The sequence below is a fragment of the Buteo buteo genome, chromosome 9, assembly GCF_964188355.1.
Source record: "Buteo buteo chromosome 9, bButBut1.hap1.1, whole genome shotgun sequence".
NCBI classification, from domain to species: domain Eukaryota; kingdom Metazoa; phylum Chordata; class Aves; order Accipitriformes; family Accipitridae; genus Buteo; species Buteo buteo.
Genome location: NC_134179.1, coordinates 46,752,931 through 46,776,519, shown reverse-complemented (window position 1 = coordinate 46,776,519; position 23,589 = coordinate 46,752,931). Strand labels below are relative to the sequence as shown.

At 43.5% G+C, this 23,589-nt stretch overlaps 2 protein-coding genes across 6 annotated transcripts in view; one reads left to right on the top strand and one right to left on the bottom strand.

Annotated features, from left to right (window-relative positions):
- Positions 1 to 386: 386 nt before the first annotated feature.
- LOC142034839 (G protein-activated inward rectifier potassium channel 1-like) lies at positions 387 to 12,231 on the bottom strand. 2 transcript variants are annotated; one of them, XR_012651755.1, is made up of 4 exons: positions 11,562 to 12,231; positions 6,823 to 6,903; positions 4,819 to 5,035; positions 2,961 to 2,980 (listed from the first exon to the last, which is right to left on the bottom strand). XR_012651755.1 is itself a non-coding variant. In XM_075036664.1 (3 exons), the coding sequence occupies exons 1-3, from the start codon at positions 12,210 to 12,212 to the stop codon at positions 2,379 to 2,381; spliced, it is 1,470 nt and encodes a 489-aa protein (XP_074892765.1). In that variant the 5' UTR covers positions 12,213 to 12,231; the 3' UTR covers positions 387 to 2,378. The 2 variants fall into 2 exon arrangements, 1 of the variants encoding a protein (XP_074892765.1); XM_075036664.1 differs by lacking the exon at positions 6,823 to 6,903 and having other exon boundaries at positions 387 to 2,980.
- Positions 12,232 to 18,610: 6,379 nt separating this feature from the next.
- MPP3 (MAGUK p55 scaffold protein 3) overlaps positions 18,611 to 23,589 on the top strand; it is a 32,017-nt gene continuing 27,038 nt past the window's right edge. For 3 of the 4 annotated variants that reach the window (XM_075036662.1, XM_075036660.1, XM_075036659.1), the window contains exons 1-2: positions 18,611 to 18,769; positions 22,573 to 22,687. In XM_075036662.1, the coding sequence (XP_074892763.1) occupies positions 22,663 to 22,687 (25 nt within the window). In that variant the 5' untranslated portion in view covers positions 18,611 to 18,769; positions 22,573 to 22,662. The remainder of the gene's footprint in view (positions 18,770 to 22,572; positions 22,688 to 23,589) is intronic. The other variant, XM_075036661.1, reaches the window with a different exon arrangement.

Genomic DNA, 23,589 nt, shown 5'->3' with positions numbered 1-23,589 from the left:
AGCATGAAGATTCTGCTTAGCGCTGAGACTGGTCTACAGGAAAGTCACGGGAGGCCACAACTAAAGCTACTCTGCAGCTATAGGAGAGCAGCCCAGAACTGGGAAAGTTAAAAATAGCTTAGGACCATCCTCTAGAATGCATAGCACATAATACTACTGCCTTACATCTCTGACAGTTGCATAACATGTGCAGAACAGCTTTTCACTTAACTACTTGGAAAAGAAGATACAGGGTACTTTCGCCCATTGTTTCTGTGTCTGTTAGAAACACACTCTGAGCTGACTGACTCACAAGAATGCTTGAGACCCAAGGTGGATGTAATTCTACTTTATACTAATTTTGGCTGTTCTGAAGAGTGGGGAGAGTCATCATCCATCAAGACTTAACGCTGTCATCTAAATAGCCCATACCAATACATTTAATAAATGAAAATACAGATTTCAGCACACATATAATGTTGAAATTAATGTTGAAAACAAACAAGAACAACAACAAGCAAATCTGACTCCTGTGTGAAATACCACTTTCCCAGTTTCACACCGTAGGCAGGAAATCAAAAGCAAGAAGTAGCGATTTATGCAAGCCAAGCCATCCCTGGCTTGGATATATCACTTTACCTCTCTGCTCTAGTCATCGAGGCATGCGTTGCCAATTGGTATGGCCACAGCAATCCCTTTTAAATTTGACTGAATTCTGTCCCCGTAACAAAAGCAGAATTTGATCCTTCTGTTGGGGAGTGCTCTGCTAGTGATAAGCACCGTACATGCTAAGGTACTGAACATTGCATTTTACAAAATTGCAAGTTGTCATTATGCTTGCTCACTACCAACCAGAAAAAGATGACCTCTTTCACAGACTGAGATGGACAGCAGAATAGCTGAATAGTAACACAGTTATTCTGAAGTGTAGAACCCCAGGAAATCTAAGAAAGTCCAAGTCTAGTTCTCACCATTTCCTGATGATCAGTAAGGCAAACAGTAGTTTCAGTTATGCAAGATTTGTTTCAAAACCAGAAAAGCATTTTTCCCTCTTGTTCAAGGCCAGACCCTTAGAAAAAGCTATATGACACTTTAAAGAGATACCGAATACCAAAACACCAACACCTCTGTGCAAATCTTCACTGACATCTTTTTGGTCATTTCCACGGATACAGTTGCCATATTCCAGGGATGATCTTCTAAAATATTCATTCAGGCATTGAAAGTAAATCACCATTATTAGCAGAAGCACTTTGAAAGAATGCTCCATTACATTCAAAAAAGTGAAAGCCCTCTCCCAGCTGCACAATTAACATGTTACAGACCTGTGCTGCTTTTTCTTTCAGTGTATTAATATATCTATGTTAAAACAGAGTTCTACCCTGCAATAAACTGCATAATATTATAAATGTCAGATCTACAAAATTAATGAGAATCATACATAAATGGAGAAGGCAAATGTAACCAAAAAAAAGAGCAATATCAAAGACCCTATCATTCATTAGTAAAACTCTGAGATGTGCACATACCATTGTCCATTCATGTAATGACTGAGCATTATCTAGCACTTTGCTTTTATTTACTTAGGAGATGTCTCCAAACTAAAATTTCATGAACTTGAGATATGAGACATACCATTAAGTTGAGCTACTGACCTCAAGTTCCTTTCACAGTGAGTGGTGATACGGTCATTAAAATTCAACATTTGATCCACCTGATCGAATGCTGGGGTCTAATTTTGGACAGGATAAATGATCCTCATGTTTATGAGAGCTCGTTTGAGTCAACTGACACAAATGGCTATTGCAAATTGCTTCCTTTACCTGAATGACAATGAACGGAATTCTGGGGGCACAGAGCTGGCACGCCACAATCGCTGAGAAAGAAGGATGCATGCCACTAGACTGCACAGGAAGGCCACCTTCCAACAAGGTCATTGAGACAGGACTGGGCTATGACCAAGAAGCATCACAGATTCTTCCTGTGTTCTGCTGTTCTATACAGCAGGAACAGTCCAAGATCTGAGCTGCACAAAACTGTGTTTCAGCTGGTTTTACACCCTTTTTGGCTTGATGTCTGAACATTTCACTCTGCAACTAAGGATCTGGTCCTTGCTTTGTGAAAAAGCATCTGCATATGTGGAAGACAACAAAGATTTGTAACGAGCATGCCAATAAACATCATTAGGGCAGCAATCTCTTTGGCACAACAGTCTAACCCTACTGCGCCTCAAAGTCCTATTATGCTACCTAAGCTGGATCTGTACAGAACAATTATACAAAAAGGATCGTTGTTCCTGAAAGTGGCAAAACCAAATTATCACTTCACTGTAAGACAACTCTTTCAGGTCAGCAGTCTCGAACGCAGTTCATTAGCAACAACTTCTGTTGCTTCTGCTCTTAAAAGAGGCGATCAGAGTTCATTTTTTGAAGTTTGGCAGGAAAATTATCTTCCAATTTCATCTCTAAAGTGCACATACTTGGAGGGTTCTTCTGTAACTTGAGGTTGACAGTAGGCTGAGTCAAAGCCTTGGCATTTATTTTTAAGGCTTTCAGCTGTATCATCTCATCAGTGTCTTCACCATCAGAAATGGAACTTATTTCTTGAATTTTCAAGAGATCTCCAGTACTGCAAGTCTTCTCTGTGTTACTGGAAATCATTCTGAGGGTTCTTGTTGGAAGGTCTTCCTTTCTTGAGCTAATCTTCTGAAGTTTAAAAGGGAGCCTGTTTTTCTCTCCTGCAGTATCAATACAGTCAAGTGAACAAACCTGTTCTCTTCTGGTTTTGTTATTATTGACAGGACTATTCAAAGGAGATGACAGGGACAGGTTTTCTTCTTGCTCTTTAACACTGTAAGGAGGAGTGGGGACTTCAAATGTAGCATGAAACTGCGAATAGTCGACACGGAAAAAGCCATCTTCTAGGGACATTACTGGGAGGAATCTGTGACCCCAAAGAACTTCATCTTCTGTATATGAGGTCCTAGCTTGACATGTCATTCCTATGGAAACAGAGACAAGAGCATGACATTCAAGTGTAAGTAGACTGGCATATGAAACAAAAAATACAAGGTAAGGCTGACAGACAAAAATCTATTGTAGCCTGCAAGCTAACAAATTTATAGATTATAAAATGGAACAATTGTTCCTAGTCAATCTCCCAACAGTCCATGGAGTCCCTCTAATTGATTGACTAGATTTTTATGCAAATATTGCATTAAATATTGCAGAGTCACACTAAGCAAGCAGCTTTTGATAAAAGCAAAAAATAAAATTAAGGCAGGATTAGCTTGCTAGCAACAACAATCTTACAGCTTGTATGTAATGCTGCTTCTTGGAAGTCACCCTGGGAGAAAGAACCATCGCTTGGCAGAGGCTTACAGAATTCTCTGGCAAAGATCGGGCACGGGGGCAGCCAAAGCTAAATGGAAAATTTGATCTTCCATTCCTACTTTTTCTCCAAATAGTATGTCAAGACAAAAGCTGTGCAGAGACACTGCAGCTCTCTTCCATGCTAAGACATAGGTACTGCTGTAAAGCTTGTAGAAGAATCTATTCCACTTAGCGCGAACATACATCATTGGCGGTATTTACATGCGTGAACTGACAAGCTAAAATGTGTTCTAACCAAGCCAACAAATCTGTTGCAATCTCAGCACAAGAGTGCTATCCCGTGTGAGTAGAACTTTAAGACTTCCTGTCATGATACTCTTCAGAGGCAGAATTAGCAGTCAGTAAGCCCAAACTGTTATTTGCTCTCCCGTTACTGCTACATTAACTCTCAGACAAGTGTAAAATGTTTCCCTTGCGATACCCGGTTAGGTAAGTGCATTAAGTGCAGTTATGATGCACGCTTATCTAAGATACATGGTTCAGTTGCAGGATGAGAAGAGGCCTCTGTGGGGATCTAAAGACTGCCGCACTCGACCTGAAAGAGTGTTCTGCCCTGGTGGATTGTGTATTTGTTTAGGGCTTAGTCCAGCACATGGATAGGAATCAGTCAGTTCTGTTTCCTGTCCAGCATGAGAAGACTGCACTTGGCTGTGCCAAAAGAACATCACTGTTTCTAAGGCAGGAACCAAGCAACTGGTAATCTTGTTGAGAGAAGGATGAAAATGCTCCTTGATTAATCAAAGTTTAACAAATACTCAAAAGAAGGGAGAGGAAGATCAGAATATCGATGAACCTACTGAATGCTGAATGATTTGGACTTTAACAGTGCACATGGATCCTCGACGCAGAACTTCTTACATAACCACAGTGCATTGTCACAGGATTCCTAAAATAATTAAGTCCTCAAAAGACAAGGCCACAAAGTCAGTTGTCATCTGAACAACACCGTAACAGAATTTAAAAAAAAAAAAAGAAAAAAAAGCCCTGCTCATATTTGCCTATAACCATGTGTTCCTACAATATTTGCGACTATGTCGTCTGTATTTGTACTGCAAAACTGGATTTGTTATTTTGCATTCAATTTAATGCAAGCTAGGCTGAAAGTGATTTTGCAACACTGGCAACTTTTAAAGTTCAATGTTCTTTCAGCATGGTGGTCCTTAAAACAGGAGTCTCATAAGGGTGTTGTACTCTTTCACATGCCATACTCAGAATGGCAGGGTGCATCTCTTCTTGGATGTATTGGCATTGGTAATGCAGAGCCCTATGGGGAGCCCTATGTCTCCTACTGGCTGGTAAAGGCCGCTGAAGCTCTGTAGCATATGGCAGGATATTCTGGAGCATCCAGGATTACCATCCTGAAAGGATTAACAGCTGCATTGCTAAAAATATCAGGACTGAAAGCAAAGACTAAAAATTAGAGCATGCATATTATTCTAAATCTTACCGGTAGTCTCAACGATTCCTTCAAGGATGACAACTATTTCAAATTGCTCACTTCTTAGTGATCTTTGTGAGAGACAAAAAAAGGGGCTCTTTGAGTTAATTTCATGACAGATGGTTAATGGGGAAACTAAAAACAGCTGGTCAGCTCCAGTTCCAAATCCAACATCCAGTTCACACTGGTCTAGCGGCAGAAATTCTCCCTCTGGTGTCTGTCGGGACTAAAGATGAAAAGATGCTTTAGTAATCACCATGTGAGACAAAACATGAAATCAATGCAATGAAGTTTAAACCTGCCTCTTCCATGACACTATCATCTACATATGAGGTCTGAGGTCTTCATAATGGTGATATAAGTAATGTTAAATACTATAAGGCTACTATATATGACCAATTTTGACTTTTCTTATCATGCCACTAGATCTCATCATCATCTACAAACTTTACTATGAGATAGATATATATATATATATATATATATGTTTATTGACAAAAACATCAGGTACCACACTACACGCCTTATAATGGATGTTCACCAAGAATATCCTGTGGCAAAAGTTCCCATTAATGAGGATAAAATCTACAAGCCAGGCACATTTTAACCCATTGCCTAAACTCATGTTTCATTATTGTTACATGTTACTAATTTTTGTTTGACAGACACTGTGATGTACTACTCAAACATAAGCATCATAGTAATTGTACAGTACATCTGTTAAGTGACATTTCCACAAAACCATCCAAATCGACATTAACAATGCTATCACCCCTTGCCAATGTGCGTGTACCACCTACTGTATGTTGATCTTAATAATGAACTTACAATCATTATTAAGCTAAGTGCCCCATTCTTATTCACGTCATTTCACAGGTCCAATAAAAATACTGATATGATAGCTTCCCCCCACTGCATACTGTCTCCCCCATTTTCCTGGTATTCAAACTATAACTGAAAATTACATCAGTTGGCCAGGCAGCTCCTCAGCTGATTGCTTTAAAGGTCTCTGGTGGAAATTGCCCATTAAAATTAAGAAGCTTTGCAGAGCCGATTTAAAATACTGTCTGCTTATTGCTTTATTAGAAAACACTTAACTCTCTAAGAAGCCGAATATTGATTATAAATGGTAGATTATTCTGTAGTTACTAAATAGTTTTAACTGTGTTGCATTTGTATTGACAAATGTATTGGTTCCATTGCTTGGAAACTCCATCCATTAGTCCTGAGAGCAAGCCAAAGCTAGCAGTTTTGCCGTTTACTTGGATCTGACTGGTACTCTTTTAAGAAAGTGTCTGTCTTTAAAAAAAATCCCTAAGCAACTAGTGTACCTTCATATTGTCTCTCCACTTCACCTATATCTAAAAAATGCTGAATTTTTAACTGCCTCGTATTTACTGGTGGTTACATAACCAATTAGGTAGCTGGTAGTGTACAGCTCCTTATTAAATACAATGCATTTTTTCATTTATGTGCTATGTGTCTTTTTCTGCTGAGGAAAAAAAAAAAATCTTCCTATCTAAATAACCAAGTTCTCCCTTACACAAGAGTCAGTTTATCCACTACTGATGAGGACAGGGAAAATACCAGCTGATAGCTTGTAAAAGCATTCTCATGGATTATTTGTGCTTTGAAAGGTAAAAGACAGCGCTATAAACTAAAAGCAATCAAAATCACTACTACGTAGCAATTGTGACAGTCTCTGTTATATGCAAAGGTGTAATCAAACTACTGCAAAAACATCCTTTCTCTTTTCCTGAGGGAACCCGCAGAACTAAGCTGCAAACTACACCACTGCTTTTGTCACCTGGCTGTTCTTTCAACGGGTGCACAAACTGGTTGGCAACATATGATCTTTGTTCCAAGGTAACAAGGCTCAACATGAGCTGTATGAACCAACATCTAAACCTCAGAATTTCCCGAAGTTTTATCAAATACAATTACCTAGACAAAGATGTGCATATTTGCACAAACTGCTGCCTAAATGACTTAAGAACTGTTTCATCTACAAACCATTTTTCTCTGTGGAAGAGTCTTCGATCAAATCCACTCAATAGTAAACAAATCCAGCGAGGATGATTAGAAGTAACAGATCTGGGAGAAAGCAAAAGGTTGTTTGAGGTATTTGGTATCTTACATACAGGACTGATTTATGCAAGGCATGAAGAATTTTTTTTAAAAATTGTTAAATAAAAAGAAATTAACCTGAATGAAGATAGCTTAATAGCTCTAATATATTAAGACTCCTAGCTAGCGACCTTTGTTGCATATATATAGCTTTACTCAAAGGATCACAAAAGATGGCAGAGGACTATAAACTGTCAGCAGCAAGTTTGGAAGGAACACTTGTCATTCTTTATTTTGACCACCCACACAACACAAAGCCAAATGAATTCTGCAAATTAATACATGCTTGAACAAGGGCACAATTACTTAGAAATGCCCCAGCTTTCATTTTAAATGTGGCCAGAGATGGAGAATCCAAAGGTCTAGATGAGTTTCACTGAAGGTTAATTGCCTCACAGCTAAGAAAAAAAAGACCGCGTCTGGATTTTTCCACCTTTAACTTTCTGCCACTGGATCTTTGTTTTGTTTCTTATTACTAGGTAGACTTCCATTGCATCATCACTTAGTCTGTTTCTGTGTCTAACCAAGCATTTTATGCCCTTTGAGTCTTCGCTCCTATTCTTTATTTATTCTCGGCACTTTTCTAAACCCTGTTGTTTATGCACATCCTTCTTTAACTGGACACGATGCAGTTTTATTATTATTAACCCTATTTCAGTTCACTCATTTACAGAATTCACATAATTCTGTTTTGATACCCAGGTGGACTAATTAAGCATTGGAGTAGAAAACACGGGACACAAAAGACAGATGACTGTCGAGCTTAATATTGCAGTACATTGTAGAGAAACTCAGGAATCAAGAAAATGCTAAACTGGTATGTGCTAATTTGCCATACAGTACTATGATATTTTCAGTTCTGGTATTTGAGAGGAAAAACCCTGATCTCACCTATCTGCACTTCTGCCCCACCCTTAGACTAGTAGCTTGCAACAACATTTATTATATATTACATTACTGAAATAGTATGAACTTGTTACTTTGATACGGCTGTTAAAGAATTGTATGGTTTTTTGATAGTGACACTATCCCTGGAGCTCTGGCTTGGATAATTCCCAGGGTGACTGCTACTTTTTAATATAGTCTAGTTGTCCCAAGCTGTAACTATGATCTGAGTGAGCTGGGCTTGTTCAGACTGGAAAAGAGAAGGCATAGAGGGGGATCTAATAGCAACCTTCTAAAATCTGAGAGGAACATAATCAAGAAGATGGAGCCAGGCTCTTTATAGCAGTGCATAGCGGGAGCAAGAGAGACAACAGGTGTGAGGTGAAACAAGACAAGTTTGGACTGGATTGAAGAAAAACTTTTCCATCGTGAGGACAACTAAGCAGTGGAAGAGCTTGCCCAGCAGGGCTGTGCAGTCTTTGTCCTTAGAGGTTTCTAAAACCAGATTGGAAAAAGCCCAGAGCAACCTGGTCTGACCTCCTAGCTCACCATGCTTTGAGCAGGTGGACCACAGATCTCCCAAGGTCCCATCCAATCTGAATGATTCTGTGACATTAAAAAAACATATTGTTTGCACTTTCTGCACGTGCCCTCCTTATCAAGTTATTGACATCACAATACAATGGGTCTTCTTACTTATTTGCAATGCCTGCCTCTGCCATCTGTGAACTTTTCGTTACAGTTTTGTTTGCTTTCAGCTTATTCAAAGCCATTAATTAGTACAGTTCAAAGAATGGGTGCCTGCTGGTCATAACCCAAAGAGCACTGGCTCTATGGCTACTATGCTTCACAATTGTATTTTTCTAACTATTGCTTAGCATGTGTTGAAAACAGGCTACGATAAGGTTACATTCCTCAGCTTTCTGAACCAAAACGTCTTACACTACTAGCTGAAACACTTTACAGACCACTTAACACACCAACACCATCATGTTTATCAGTGACACCTGTAGTCCCATCGAGAGAAGATAAAAATAGGTATCGTACCTAATTTTAAAAAAATCAATACTGATCGCCATATGGTGGACACTGGTTGCTGCTGCTATCACCAGATCCCTCAGGCACACTAGTGAGGCTCAGGAATTAACAGGCATTAAAATACAGCTCACTGTGACACTGAAAAGACCAGGACCTGGAACTGCACATTTTCAGCAGCTAGGTCCAACCAGCTTCTTTCTATTTCTTGCCCAGAATTTTGCTTTTTCCTGCTTCTAGAGCACTCAATGTAAATTAGAAAGACTTGGATTTCTGGAAAAGTGTTTGCTGAAACATACACACTTAGTCTTGTAACTGTTTTCCAAACTCTCCACAACTCAGCCCAAAAAGGGCCCCCAACTTTTTCATTACATTGCTACGCCACACTGCTAGGCAGTCAGTCCCCTGGACCAAAAAAACCGCCAGCACAGTGTGGTGACACCACTGCAATCTACCAAATATCCTAGGGCATATATCACACTTTCAGTAAATGCCATTCAGACAGATTTAGATTGGTGTACTTTCTTTACAAAGGTAAATCCTCGGGGCTTCATTGGTCCAACCGAAACACTATGTTCACTACTAAATATGTCTCCTATCTCAAGTTCAAAAGTGTGATAAGACATATTTTTTTCACATTCTTTCACTGTGACACCAGTAAAAAAAATTCTACCTATCTAATCCGGTGCGGAAGAAGTGTAGCAAGATCAGCTGTCAACAGCACTGCATGAAGCATTGTGGAAAGAGCACAAATCACAAGAAGGCAGAACTCGCTAAAGATAAATGTTAAGCGAGTTCTGGCACATTCACTGTAAGTTTACAGGACACACAAAGCTACTTCAAAGCAGCTGATGTAAATTCACATACTGCCGGAACGGCTGCTATGACTGCTGGAACAGTGTGTCTGGTTCAAGAGGCACCTCAACGAACTGAGGACTTACAGAAAGACATGGGAACTAATACCATGCCTTGCAATGACTGAAGGGACAGCTAGTACACAGACATTCACTTTTAAACTTTGCTGTGCCCATAGCTTATATTTGCTATGGTCGCAAAGCAGCTTGAAGATGAAGTCATGGGCATGATGATTGTTTGAAAGAAATCAAATATTACTCACTGATTGATCGTCTAGTCTATGAAACAGCTATCATAAGATGAATCGGTCAAGCAGGTCCATCAAATATCCTTGTGTTTTCTGTCCCAATCACCTGCATCGCAGCATTGTGCAGCAGTAGAATTATCAGCAGAAAGTGCACCAGGTCGTGTGTTTTGTGTCTTATTTCAAAAGCAAGTTTATAGCGAATTACTATCACTGTAAAAACACAACTGTGACACTGCTTTTATTCCACTTTGACTTACATTCCATCTCGGATGATAGACAGAATTAAGTATTTTAGAGGAGGCTTTCTGCTAATTTTTAATAGTTAGAGATCAATAAAAATAATGGTTTAGCTGCCTCCAATTCCTACAAAAATTGCTCCATTGTAACTCCTGACAGCTTGTTCCCCTATATATATATATCTCCAACCTCTTTTTGAATCTTAGCAGATTCTCCATTTAAAATGGTATTCTGCAGCAAGAAAAATTAACAGCTCAGTCAAGCATTCAGCACAGAACAGAAGCAAAACAGCCTTTAGCATTTACCACTGTCCTGTCACCTACTGGATCATGCCTGTTTCTGCAGAATATTAAAATGGCCAAACAGTTGCTCCAAAGAGAGGATTACCGTAGAGAATATAGAACCTTTACAACATTCAAATATGGTATTCTGAAATTGACATCATCACTGGGATCCAGCTTCTGATGCTCCTAATCAAGCATGCTCCCGTGACAAGATGTAGCTGCTATGAGCTGCTATGTTGCTTCATCTCGGCACGCTGCATGCAGTGTTCTCCTTCCATTCTACTCCTGCCCAATGTATCTTCCGGACTTCCATGCCTGCCAAACTCTACTATCTCCTGATGCTTTCTTTATTTTTTTGGTTATGATCTCCTTTGGATTCCAGTTTTCTTGCCTTCTGAATTACACTGACCATCGTCAGTGATTAATAAATAGGTATTGGTGACAATCAAAGGGCCTTTCCACTAAAGAACCTGCACAATCCCTCTGAAATGCTGGGATGCCACTGGCTGGAACCATGGGGTAAGAAACTGCAAGTTAAAGCTTCCCAAGTTTCCCCAAGTGGAGGAGGAGGTCAAGGTTGATCTTTGCCCTAATTTAATGTCATCAGAAATCAATTTCTTTTTCCCAGCTGTCAGCTCCTAAGGGGCATGCCTTAGTATCCCTCCTTGCAGCTATCCTGTATCCTGACACATCCATCCTTCCTGACCAAACTGGCTTCCTGCCAGCCTCACAATCCACTGGAATGCCTCTCGGAGGTCTCTGATGAGACTGTCTTCTCCCCTATGCCTGCTTGGCTCTTGCATGGCTCCTACTATGGGCAGCTGCAGCAAATTTTTCTGAAGCCATTCATACCACCCCAGTCACATCCTCTCACCCACACGCCAAGGGACAGGGCAGCTGCCCCGGGGCAGGGCGGTTGCCCCAGGGCAGGGCAGGGCAGAGCCTACCAGCAGGCAGCAGCAGTGACTGCACCGGGGAAGCCCCACACTATGGGCACATGGTTGCACTTGGTCCGCGCCCTGACCACATCGCCCACCACAACCCAGGCGCCCCATCCCACCCGCTGTCACGCCAGGACTCACCTTGATCAGCTTGCAGCGGATCTGGGCAGACACCATGTGGCTGTTGCGGAGGTTGCCGACACGGAACATGAGGCAAAGCTTGCCATCCCGCTGTGAGACGACTGCAGCACGGCTGAACATGAGGGTCTCAGCTCGCTTCTTGGGCTGGGACATCTTGATGAACATGCAGCCGATGAGGAATGCATCAACGATGGAGCCCAGCAGCGACTGGAAGAGGAAGAGCACAATGCCCTCAGGGCAGCGCTCAGTAATGTAGCGGTGCCCATAGCCAATGGTGGCCTCTGTCTCTATGAAGAAGAGGAAAGCAGAGGGAAAGTTGTACACGTTGGCCACGCACGGACTGTAGGTGTCGTCATGCACCTGGTGCAGGTCACCTCGCAGGTAGGCAATGCCCCACCACATCGAGGCCATAACCAGCCAGGCGACTGTGTAGGTCAGCAGGAAGATAAGCAGGTTCCAGCGCCACTTGAGGTCCACCAGAGTGGTGAAGAGGTCAGAGAGGTAGCGGCTGCTCTCGCCACCCAGGTTCCCGTGTTGCACGTTGCAGCGCCCGTTCTTGTCCACGAAGCGCTGCCGCTCTCTGCGGGCGCTGCTGCGAGCCAGGCCCACTGCCTGGTACTCGTCCCCAAACTTCCTGCGTACAGCAGACATGCTGCCCGCAGCCGAGGCCCTCCACGGGCGAGGTGAGGATGCGGCGAGGCGGCGGGGGGGGGGGGCGGCGGCACCTCTCTGTGTGCGCAGCAGCAGCCGCCGGGCGCGGCACTGGCCGCCGGGCAACGAGGCGCACCCGGATGGCCGCGGAGAGGGAGCCGGCCAGCGCTGCCCGCTGGCGGGCAGAGCAGCGCGCAGGAGACCGAGCACAGGCCGGCGGGTGAGCGGGGCCGGTGGGCGGGGCGGAGCTCGCCGGGGACCGGGGCGGGGGCAGAGCCGGCTGGCGGAGCCCCGCGGGGCGGCCGGCGGCTGCGCGGGCGGTCAGGGGGTCGGACCGCGGCGGAAGCAGAGCGGCGAGTCGTGCCCCTGAGCGGGGCGGTAAGTCGGCGGCGTCTTTTTGCTCCAAGCCGTTTGCAGTCAGCGCCTCCTTCCGCGCTCAGAGACCCTCGGGCGAGGACGAAAGATTACTTTACAGATGTCGTTTCACCGTAACACGCTGGTAGCGGAGTTCAGGCTGCCGGAAATTAGAATAATAACGTGAGCGACACCAAGTCATCAGCTGAGAGGCCGTGCTGCCGGCAGCACTGGAGATTTTAGAAGGAAATCGTAAGATAGGTCAGCTCTTAGACAAAGGAATGCGAAGATGCTACTCCTCAATCCGCATGTGAAAGAAAAGTATTCCAAGTAAACCAGGCCTAGTCCATCGGAGTTAGGCCATAATTATGTCTATGCATTCCTGCTTACAACCAAACTAGCAGAGAAGCTGTTCCAAAGACAGTTCCCTAGAAGGTTAAGCAGTTTCAATGCAGCTCTCGTGTTTTTGATGGACAGAAAAGATCTGAAATCAGCAGTGTTAATTACTAAGGGCATTAGAAGCTCAAAGTGGGGCTATGCTACTGACTTCCCTTCCCCCTTAGTATTTTTACTATTGTTTCTCAAAAATAATCTGTATTTGAATTTCATTCGCAGTTATATAAGAACACTATTATCATTCAGGTCAGTCATTTCAACACCTAATTTTCAGCAATGCATTGCCATTACAAAACTGTAGCCCACAGTTGCTGAGTGTTTAGAAAGTAAGTCTGTAGTAACTGGCAATTGCATTTTCCTTCAGCTCTAGACTGGGAACTGAATAAACTATTAGTCTGTCTGATGTTTAATTTCAGTATTTTCACCAAATGCTAAAGCATAAGCAAGTATTTTTTTAAATGTTCACGCTATCGGTCTTGACACTACTTCATTAATACTTTCCAAGAAGTCTCTGTGCCTAGCTGCAGTAGGTGCTTTGTGGTATTTCAGGAGCCATATTTTGCAGAACTAAAGAGGATCACAGTTCTCTTCCCTCTGATTTCCTCCCAAATCGAGCACATCATTTTCACCACAAATATGGAATGCAAATATCAGATGGGCTGAACAATTTGAGATTAATTTCACTGGTCAGCCAAACATTATAAAAATATTTCCTTGTCCCTAAGTATCCATTACCCAAAGAGAATTGTAATTTTGATATTTCTTGCAAAAGAAGGTCTGCAGCAGTGGAGTCGGTGAGAAGGCATCATCCAAGATGTGGATAAAACCATTTATTTTTCAACGGTCCAACAATAATCATTTATCTCCGGGCAAGTGCCCGCTGGTTGGACAGTTTCTTAATATTGAGAAAGGGGAGACAGTAACTGAAGAGTCTACCTTCTAACTCTACATTAATTTTAAGCATATATTGTATCTTTTGGAGAGAGGTTTGCTATCTAACACATACTGAAGAGAAACTTGATTACCTATCTGTACAGGACACAAATATCCAGGTTTAGTAATTCCACACTCCTTCTTCCTTGCAGGTTAAGTGGATGATGCCTAGCCTGACCACCAATTGACAAGTGCTTGATGGCTTTCGTCATGTGATTTCACAAGTATCTATGCTACACAGGGCAGTAAGGTGGAAAAAATACACATCTCACATCAGTGTTTCAGCACCGTACAGATGCTGCAGCTTGTTGGCTCTCAGCAGGGCTCATTAGTCTGTATGCAGTACCACAGTTAACACAGTTACGCTCCCATTCTGGAGCCAGTTCTGACTTTGCTAGTTGCACAGCATATGCCTGATTTTTAAATCCTACTCCACTCCTGGGGAATTATGTCTGCATTTCTTTTATTGTTCTATAACTGTGCAACATTTTCCACTGCCTTGTTCTCACCAATCTCCTTAAAGTTAAAAAAAAAACCCTCAAAACCTCTCAAATGCCCTCAACCAATCATTTCCAGAATAATCCGCAAGAACTAAACATGTCAGCCTTAACAGTTTAATGATTCTTAAGACATACACTTGGCTGTATCAGTATGCACTGGACATTACTGATGTAACTCCTCTTCCTTGCCATCCATTCTTTAACTCCTCATTCTTTGCATGCTACATCTAAAATTGGAGTACAAATACATGGGGAGGGCACAATATTTTGGGTTTTACTTGCTCTCTGTTAGTGGCATGAACCTCAGCTTAACTAGACTTCTTGCAGACATGCTGAACAGAGAGCTGATGGGGTTTACCTAGATATTATGGGTTACATTCATAAAAGGCCATAGGTACCAAAGTTGAAACTTGGATCCTTAAAAATTCCTGCATAGCTCCCTGCCCTTTCTGGAGGCTCTCAGGTTTCTGAAGAATGCTCCTGCATTTTGCCTCCGAATAGACAGGTGCCGTGCTGCCATTGCAGGCTGCACATCCCATGGTCACTCACCAAACCTGATGTAACAGTCTCAGTCACACAGGAGTGTGGGAGGGAAGATGAAACAGGAGTGCTGTGTTTCTTCCAAGGGCTCAGCCAGGGCAGAAATGTACAGTTAGAATTCCCTTTAACATAAATCTTCAGCTTGCTAGGGAAGTACAGCGTTCAGCAAACCGGCTACTTGCGCTATACAAACATGGCACATCTTAGCCTATCCAAACAGTAATATGCTCATTATGAATTTCTGTTTACCACTACAGGTTGTAGCATTACTGCCGCCTGCAGTGGCGAAGCTGTATTCCAGAACAGCAGGAGTTCTGTCTGTAATGCTGTGTCAGCACCTCAGGGTATGTTGGAGGTTAATTAGCAGAAGACCCATACTGTTTGCCTGCAGACACCATCTTCAGTTGTGTGGTGATGCCCATCATGGGAGCCTCTTCCTCTGATTTCCCCCTCCTGATCCCCCTTGCAGGTTGCACATATTAATCATATGGACACATCCTGACCTTCAACTTTATTAGCTGTTTTTCATAATGCCAGGTAGAAAGTAGGAGTCTGGGTCTTCCTGGACAAACTCCGTGTTTCTTACTGCCAGGGCAGATGGAATTTGTAGATAAAATACAAGGCTAGCAGCGACGTGCAGAGTTGTGTCTTAGAATAATGTAGGTGCGTACCATGGGGCTTGAGTATACATTACTAATGTGCTGGTCTTTCAGAACAGAGGCAGCAGTGTTCCTATTGAAAGACCAAACTTGCTAAACTCAGTCTAACTGAGAAGAGCCTCACTGCCTGGAAATACCTCTTTCATGACATAAAAAAACCCAAACCCTATTCCTGACAGTCAGTAGAATCATTTCCATTCACTGATCTGCTGCAACCAAGTTACCGATTTATGCCTCAGGTGTTAGTAAGAATGGTCTGCACCTAAGAATTCCAGTTGGTAGCCTTCATTTGTCAAAAAATAAATAATCTTATAGAATGTTTTTCTTCCTTTATGTTAACTGTGTATCAATATACTTCACAAGCAGTGAGAAACTTAAAGTCTTTCAAGGCTAGACTAGACATAAACAAATTTCTACAAATGACTGTTCACAAACTGGATAACCAACCCTGACTGCATTTTCCAAGTCATTTTGATTTTTGAATGCATTTTGATGGGACACATAGGAAAAGACGTTACCCACAGCTAAAGCAAGTATGATGGAGGCCAGTTCTGTGGACTCCATAGCAACATTCCAATCTGACTCAGCTGCTGCTGAAAAAAGCAAAATAGCCGATCTCCTCCTCCCTTCTATTCTAATTCTAGCCAAAGGAAAATCTGATTGCAAACTTTGGATCTTTTTCAGCCTGTTTTCAGCCTGACACTAGTAGTTTGAAAACATAATCATCTGACCTTCAGAGATTTTTATCTCCTAGATTTTAGGCAGGCTTTTCTTCAGAAACTGGAATTTGTCACTTCATTATTTTATTAAGAGCAGACAAAAGACATACTTTCACCTTGGAAATAATTGCTTACTTTCTGCTTGAAAGGCTAGCTGTTGGGAGAAAGAGCAGTCTTTAAAAGGGCAACACGTCCACCTTCAAAATTTTAAGTTCTCCATTTTTGTAAGAAAATAGACAGTTATTCTGCGTGATGGACAAATCACAGAAACAGTAGCCCACTAGCGAGATGTTTTTTAATAGGGGTTTCTTATCCCCCTACACAATGCTTCCCTCCAAAAAAAAGTAGTTACTAAATCCATAAAATCTCTGCAAAATACAGCGTTGTTTAAAAAAAACCCTCGACCTGTCATGCAATAGTCTACAGTATTTCAGAATGATGTTTGCATTCAATGATGCAATCACATCACAGTAGTGTAAGTTTAAATCTCCTATAACTGAACTGAAAACTGATTTGTAGGTTTTCACATTTCATGGGATTCTCTTTCTTTTTGTTTTCCTTTTCTCTTGCAAAAATAGTAAATCAAAGTTACTTTAATAAAAAAACGTCCAAAGATACAAGAAACAGCAATTTGATTTTTTTTCTCCTGGTAACTGCAGCAGACTGGTAAAGTAGTATTAGCTGTTCTTGCAATGATTAACTTATATTTGAATATACCAGCTGATCCTGTTTGCATTTAGTAATATTGCTGCCATCATATCTGAAAAACCACACCGAGTAAATCCTTAAACCATCTGCAGTGAAGAACTATAAAGAAGTAGAACACATTTGACAATTACTTGTGTAACTGTGACTTAACTAAAGAAACTTATTCATGTATGCATTTTTACAAGTTAAATGAAAATTTTTTTAACAATTATCAAAGTGGCCTGCTGCCAAGTCTCCGCATGCCTTTCCCACTCTATTTGGACAAATTTTAGGTCTCCTATACTTTTACAATCACAGCAGTAATTGCTGCAGATGGAAGCACTGCTGTTTGTACCCTGGCTCGGAAGAAGGAAAATGTTATTTTCTTTCATATTATTCTTTGTTCAGGTGAACCTTAGGAGAATATTGGGAAGAATTTCTACTTTGTCTTAATGTCATTTGTCACCGTAACAACATATCACTAATGAATAGCTTTGGAGAAATTATAAAGCATAAAATTATCATGAATGTTTAGTAAATACTTTGATAAATAGCTTGTTTATTCTTTCCAGAGTAATGTTCTGTGCTGCAGACTAGCCTTCATATGCATATATATTTTATAAGGATGTTTCACTCCTAAGAGCTTGACTGACCAAAGTAGCTACACTCCCAAATTATTTTTTAGTATTGCATCTGATAAGTGGCTAATAGATTGTCCTATCTTTACTGCTGAGGACTTTTAAGAATTGAAGAGCTAGAGAGAGTACTCTGCAAACTAAAATTCATCTGTTCCTAGCCTCTCTAGCTCCCAAATACTACCATTTGTTCGGGGGGGGGGGGGGAGCTACCTCCATAAAGCCTAGCGGATCTTCTGCCATATTGCTGTGATTTTTACCGACTCTTTTCGTCTCTCCATTGGCTACCCATTTTACTTCACTGACTACAGCTTTTTGTCTTTACGTTTAAGACCTGGATTGCTTCTTGTGCATGCCCTGCCAGCTGACCTATGCAATCAGCCTGGGAGCTTCTGCTCCCTCGATGCCTGGCCACCAAACATCCACCAGCACGATCTGCCCCCAGGTATTTTTGTGCATGCTCCAATGCCGTGTCCCCCCTCCTGGGATGAATGCCCCTATAAAAAAAATCCAGAAAGCCACTGCAGCATCCTCCCAAGTCTTCCCATGCCACAGCACACCTGACAGCTGCTCGCTAGCTAGAGGCCTAGACGGCTGCGCTAACCACCATCGACACTCACTCCCCAAGGCTGGCTTCAGAAAAGGGAACTCTGGAGCCCGGGTGGCGCTGAGCGGGGCTAGGTCGCGGCAACGGCCCAGCTCCGCACGGCGCCCCGGAGCCCTGCCGAGCTCCCCTGGAGGCGCGTGGGGCCCCTCACGGAAAAGCCGCGCCCGGCGCCGCCACCTCTGGGGCGAAACCCGGGACTGGAGCTCGCAGCCGCTAGGCTTGACAGTGCGCTGCCGCCCGGGCTCTACGCTGCGGTTTCGCGGCGAATCCCCAGCGGTGCACGACGAGCCAGGCGGGCTGCTGCAGCCGCCCCCGGCGCTGGCGCGGCCGCCCGCCCGGCCCCGAGCAGGTTGGGGGAGGGAGGGAGGCGGCGCGTAGAACGGCTCTGAGGGCGCATGAGCGAGGCGCGCAGAGGGCTACAGGGACGGCGGCGCCGGGGAGCGGCTCTGCGGCCTGCCGGGGCAGGCAGCCAGCACCACACGGGCCCGTACCCGGGCCCGGGCCCGGGCCCGGACCCGCACCCGCAGGTAACGGTCGCCCGGCGGCAGCATTGCTCCCGAAGCGCGGCGCGGCTCGGCTCCGTACCTGCACAGGCGGTCAGGGCGGCGCCATTTTGGAGCTGAGCGGGGCGGGGCCGGGCCGGGCTCTGACGCTGCTTTCGAGGCGCGGGCCCCAGCGTGGCGGGAACCGGCGGGTTCGCTGGGGTTTACCTGGCGGGCTCTGGCCGAGGTCGAGGACTCGGGGCCGTGCCTGGCGGAAGCCCTGCGGAGTCCTCCGTGTGGCTGAGATAGGGCCAGAGAGGTGCTCGCAGAGCCCGTCCTCGCGGCTGGAGAAGGAGATGTGCAAGAGGACGTCTTGCTGCCGGCGTGCAGGAAGCCCGGTCCGGGGCAAAACCTCGCCCCATACCTGTTGGGCTCACGACTAGGCCGTGAGTAGGCTCGGCCACGCTAGCCTTGCTGTCGGCAGAGCCATCGGTGCCCCAGCTCGGTGGAGCGCATGGAAAGCGCTCTCCGGGGCAGGAGACTTCTGCCCGGCGCTGCCGGGGAAGCTGGTCCGCCTCGCCGTGCTCCGCCCCTGGGGTTCCCACCAAGCCCCTAGGTCACCTGAGCCGCGCCCGGCCCCGAGCGCGGGTCCTCGGACGAGGAGCCTGTCCCCGTAGTGCCGAACTAGGCACGATGCGCAGTTTTCTCCGTGCCTCACTTACCCATCACAGCAGTAGCTCTTTTAGCGCTAAAGCGGGTAGAGGACCCAGCAAAAGACTACTTCAGTCAGATCTGGATGGGTTTTGTACACAAAAGCAAGGTGAGAAATCGTGTGTCACAGCTATAGGCTATGATCTTACTAGCGTGCAGATCACTGGGGGGATCTTCTCCTGGAAAGATGCTAGAATGCAACTGCTTTCCAAAATGAGATCTACCACTTAGACTGATACATCTGGATTACAGAAGCTTTATGTTGTATTAGGCTGGGAACCACACCAGGTTTATTTTCCAAGGTAATAGGGATATGACAAAGTGTATTATGCTTCTATTTAATCCCCTTCTTTGAACTCATGTAGCACATCAGTTTATTTAACCCTTTCCAAATATCAATAGTCCTTCTCCTAGGCAAGGAAGGTGGCTCAAACATTCTGTCTTGGGTACAGCTGGGCAAGAGTATGTGTGAAAAATGTATTATGGTTTGGGGTAGATATTTTTTAAAGATGAAAAGTGTATTTGAGCCTATTCATACTACAGTGATGAAAGGACAGATTTATGCTTTCGAGCCCCCCTTGCAAAAAACATCACATGCCAAGGCTGAATTTAGTACTTTGAAGCCAGCCCTGAGTATTGACATGGAGCATGCTGCTGAGAAATTACTGGATATGGAATGCTTTTCATTATTCTGAGTGTTCATTCTGATCAGTCCTGGCTAACAGGATTTTTACAGAGCATGGGAAATGCCTCTAGGGGAAGCCTCCATTTTGATTGCTGATAACTCATCTAATTCCAGTGTTCCTGAGTTTGCTGTCAGGTTCTTGAGGTGTTAAACCACCTATTTTCCAGATTCCTCTGTGGGATGCTTTTTCCCCTAAGAGTCTGGAAAAATAACTTGGGTTTTCTTGGGGTTTGGTGCTAAATAAGTTTGGCTGTGGGAAGCTGTCATGGTTTAAGCCCAGCTGGTAACAAAGCACCACAAGGCTGCTCACTCACTCCTCTCCCCATCCCTGTGGGACGAGGAGGAGAAAATATAAAGAAAAGCTCATGGGTCAAGACAAGGACAGGGAGGGATCACTCACCAATTATGGTCACGAGCAAAAGACTCAACTTGGGGAAAAAACAACATCAATTTCATTTACTACCAATCAAATCAAAACAAGGATAATGAGAAGGAAAACCAAATCTTAGAACACCTTCCCCCCACCCCTCCCTCCTTCCCAGCTCAACTCCACTCCCAATTTTCTCCACCTTCTCCCCCCCAGCGGCGCAGGGGGACGGGGAATGGGGGTTGGGGTCAGTTCATCCCACCTTGTCTCTGCTGCTCCTTCCTCCTCAGGGGGAGGACTCCTCACTCTTCCCCTGCTCCAGTGTGGGCTCCTCCACGGGCTGCAGGTGGGCATCTGCTCCCCTGCTCACCTCCATGGGCTGTAGGAAGACAGGCTGCCATTTCACCAGGGACTGCAGGGGCATCCCCTGCTTCTTCACTGGCCTTGCTGTCTGCACAGGGGTTTCTCTCACATCCCACTCCCCTCCCCTGCTACAGGTGTCCCCTCTTAAATACATTCTCCCAGAGGCACTACCACTGTTGCTGATGGGCTCAGCCTTGGCCAGAGGCAGGTGCAAATTAGAGCCTGGGAAGCTTCTAGCAGCTTCTCACAAGAGCCACCCCTGCAGCCCCTCCCCACTACCCAAACCCTGCCACACAAACCCAGAACAGAAGCGCACATTATTACAAAGACAGAGCATGCAATTAAAGTTCCCTTTCTTGATGAGTAAAGATTTTAAATACATGTCAAATGAAATGCAATAGTTAAGGAACCAGAGTGGTTAAATGAATTGCCTATGCATTTCTTTTGGCATGAAGTGGGGAGAGGGGAGTGAAATGTTTAGTTCTTCAAAGCAATAGACAATAAAAATCCTTCTGAAAGTTAATTAAATAAATGTATAGTATATGTAATACACTGGAGTATGATCCATGGATTAGAGTGAAATCTCAACACTCTGAGTTCACTTGTTTAGAGAAATCACTTGTGTTTTGATACCCAGGTGGACTGATTAAGCATAGCAGTAGAAAATATGGGGTGCAAAACATGGGTGACTATTGAGCTTAACATTTCAGTATGTTGTAGAGAAACTCAGGAATCTAGAAAATGCTAGACAGGTATATGGTAATTTGCCATGCAGTACTACGGTATTTTCAGGCAGCTAATCAAAATTAATCAGAAAACCATCAAACTTGTGTCATGCGATCACAATATCAGAGGTTTATCTACAAATAGAAACACAAGGAGCATCCTTTATTGCATTTAGCAAAGAGTTGGAGTATCCCACATTTCTTTCTAATCCTTTTTGCATGTTGTTATGGCTGTTTATTTTTCTGCAAGCATTAGCCTGATGAATTTTATGCCCATGAACAAGGTTTTAAATGCCCTAGAATACACAAAGTGTTTCATCTTGGACTGGTGATTACAAGCGTGGATTTAGTTTTGCAGTTTGAAATGAAATTGCTCTCGAGTCATTTGCTCTCAGTGACCAGAAAAATCTGCAATAAAAGCATCTAATGGAATTTCTGAGCAATGGAAGTAACCTTATTTGTTGTGGCATCCTTAGTACCCATGACCAAGGTTGATGGAGTGACACTCATACTAGCTTTAATGAGTTGCATGTAATTGTAGCGTGCTGCATCAGAATGCCAGAGGGATGTAAATTCCTTTGGGGTGTGCTTTTAGGAAGCCCCAGAACATCTTGTCGTGACAGCATCTTCCTGCATGCTCTTTCTATTTCTGTGCATATGGTGTTTGTTGGTGCTTTTGGACATCCATTCTGCAGCATGCTTTTTTCTTTTCTGTCTTTTCAAACAGTTACTTAGGCCTTCTAAAACTGTCTATCTTAAGAATAGAATAGGGAAGCACCTGCTCTCTTCAGCATCAGCTTTATTCAAGACATCATATGGTTATTATATAACAATCTTTTTCATGTTGTTACTTGCATAGCAGAATAACTGCAGGACTCTGCCTGATTCAGGTCAAACGGAACACTTGAGAGAAAGATGTACTAGGAATTTACTATTTTTACATGATTGCCATTTTTTTCGCATGCTTGAGCTTAGGTATTATCTTTGCTTATTTCAGGACTGCCTCTGAATCACAGTCCAGAAAGAAGAAGCTATCATCGTGTTGATTTAAGTTGAACATTTGTCTCTTAGGATTAAGAACAAAGCCATGCCAGTGCTTTCAGAAGACTCGGGTAACTAATCTGCATGCTTTCAACAGATCAGTGACTGAAATCTTACTGTATGTGTTTCACAGAGGAAATTAATTCAAATTGGAGTTAAATAAAATAGAACTAAGATAGTTCAACTAGATTTCTTAGCAATTCCTTAAAAGAATACAAGGAAGGTAGAGTATAAAAGGTGGAAATGAATAAAGTTAGTCAGATTTCAGGAAACACCTAGTTTCATAAGAACCCTAGAGCCCCTGAATATATGCTGGTAGACAGGCTCCTATCGACAAGCTTGGACCTCTCAGTATAACACTGGCTTCTATGCATGCTTATTAAAGCTCAGCTCTTGTATCTCTGCTGCTTGCTGTGCCACTTTGTAATATTTTTCTCAACAGGTGTTGGTAAGCTTTGTTAATATTCTTCCTTTTGACTTTAAAAACAGCAATTCCATTTGAGGCTTGCTAACCAGCTTCTCCAGTATGCTACCCAGGGTGAAGTCATATACTGACTTTTAAAGTAGAAGTGAGTTTGAGTCTCCCAGATCCAAATGCACTCTAAAATTCATAGAGAGAATAGCCAAAGGAGCAGATTTTAGCCCCCCCTGCCCTTTTGTTTTGTTTTTGTTTTCCCAGTCATGGTCCACCAGGAAGAACCTAACGTTTGTCTGGCCCTGTGCACTGCAAAATTGGCATATTGATGTTTTAAGCACTTTTTAGAAAACTAGCCACAAGCTTTGCTTCCACTGCAGTGGAAACCTACACCAGTCCTTTCCTCCTCTGGTCAGACCTGACTTCTAACAGGTGCCTCAAAGGTAGCAAGAGCAGGATAACACTTGTAAACAAAGTTGCTCAGGAAGTAGAGCTGGCAGCTGTGCAACAAAGAAGGTAGTTCAGCCATTTTGCAAGTCTGCTGTGGCACTCTTAATA

Bases quoted from the DNA above. Each gene is read 5' to 3' on its own strand.
- LOC142034839 (XM_075036664.1), bottom strand. From the start codon at position 12,212: ATGTCTGCTGTACGCAGGAAGTTTGGGGACGAGTACCAGGCAGTGGGC. The intron at 5,036-11,561 runs GTGAGTCCTGGC...TTTCATCTTTAG, and splicing joins TCCGCTGCAAGCTGATCAAG to TCCCGACAGACACCAGAGGG. The intron at 2,981-4,818 runs GTAAGATTTAGA...CTGTTTCCATAG, and splicing joins AGGAATCGTTGAGACTACCG to GAATGACATGTCAAGCTAGG.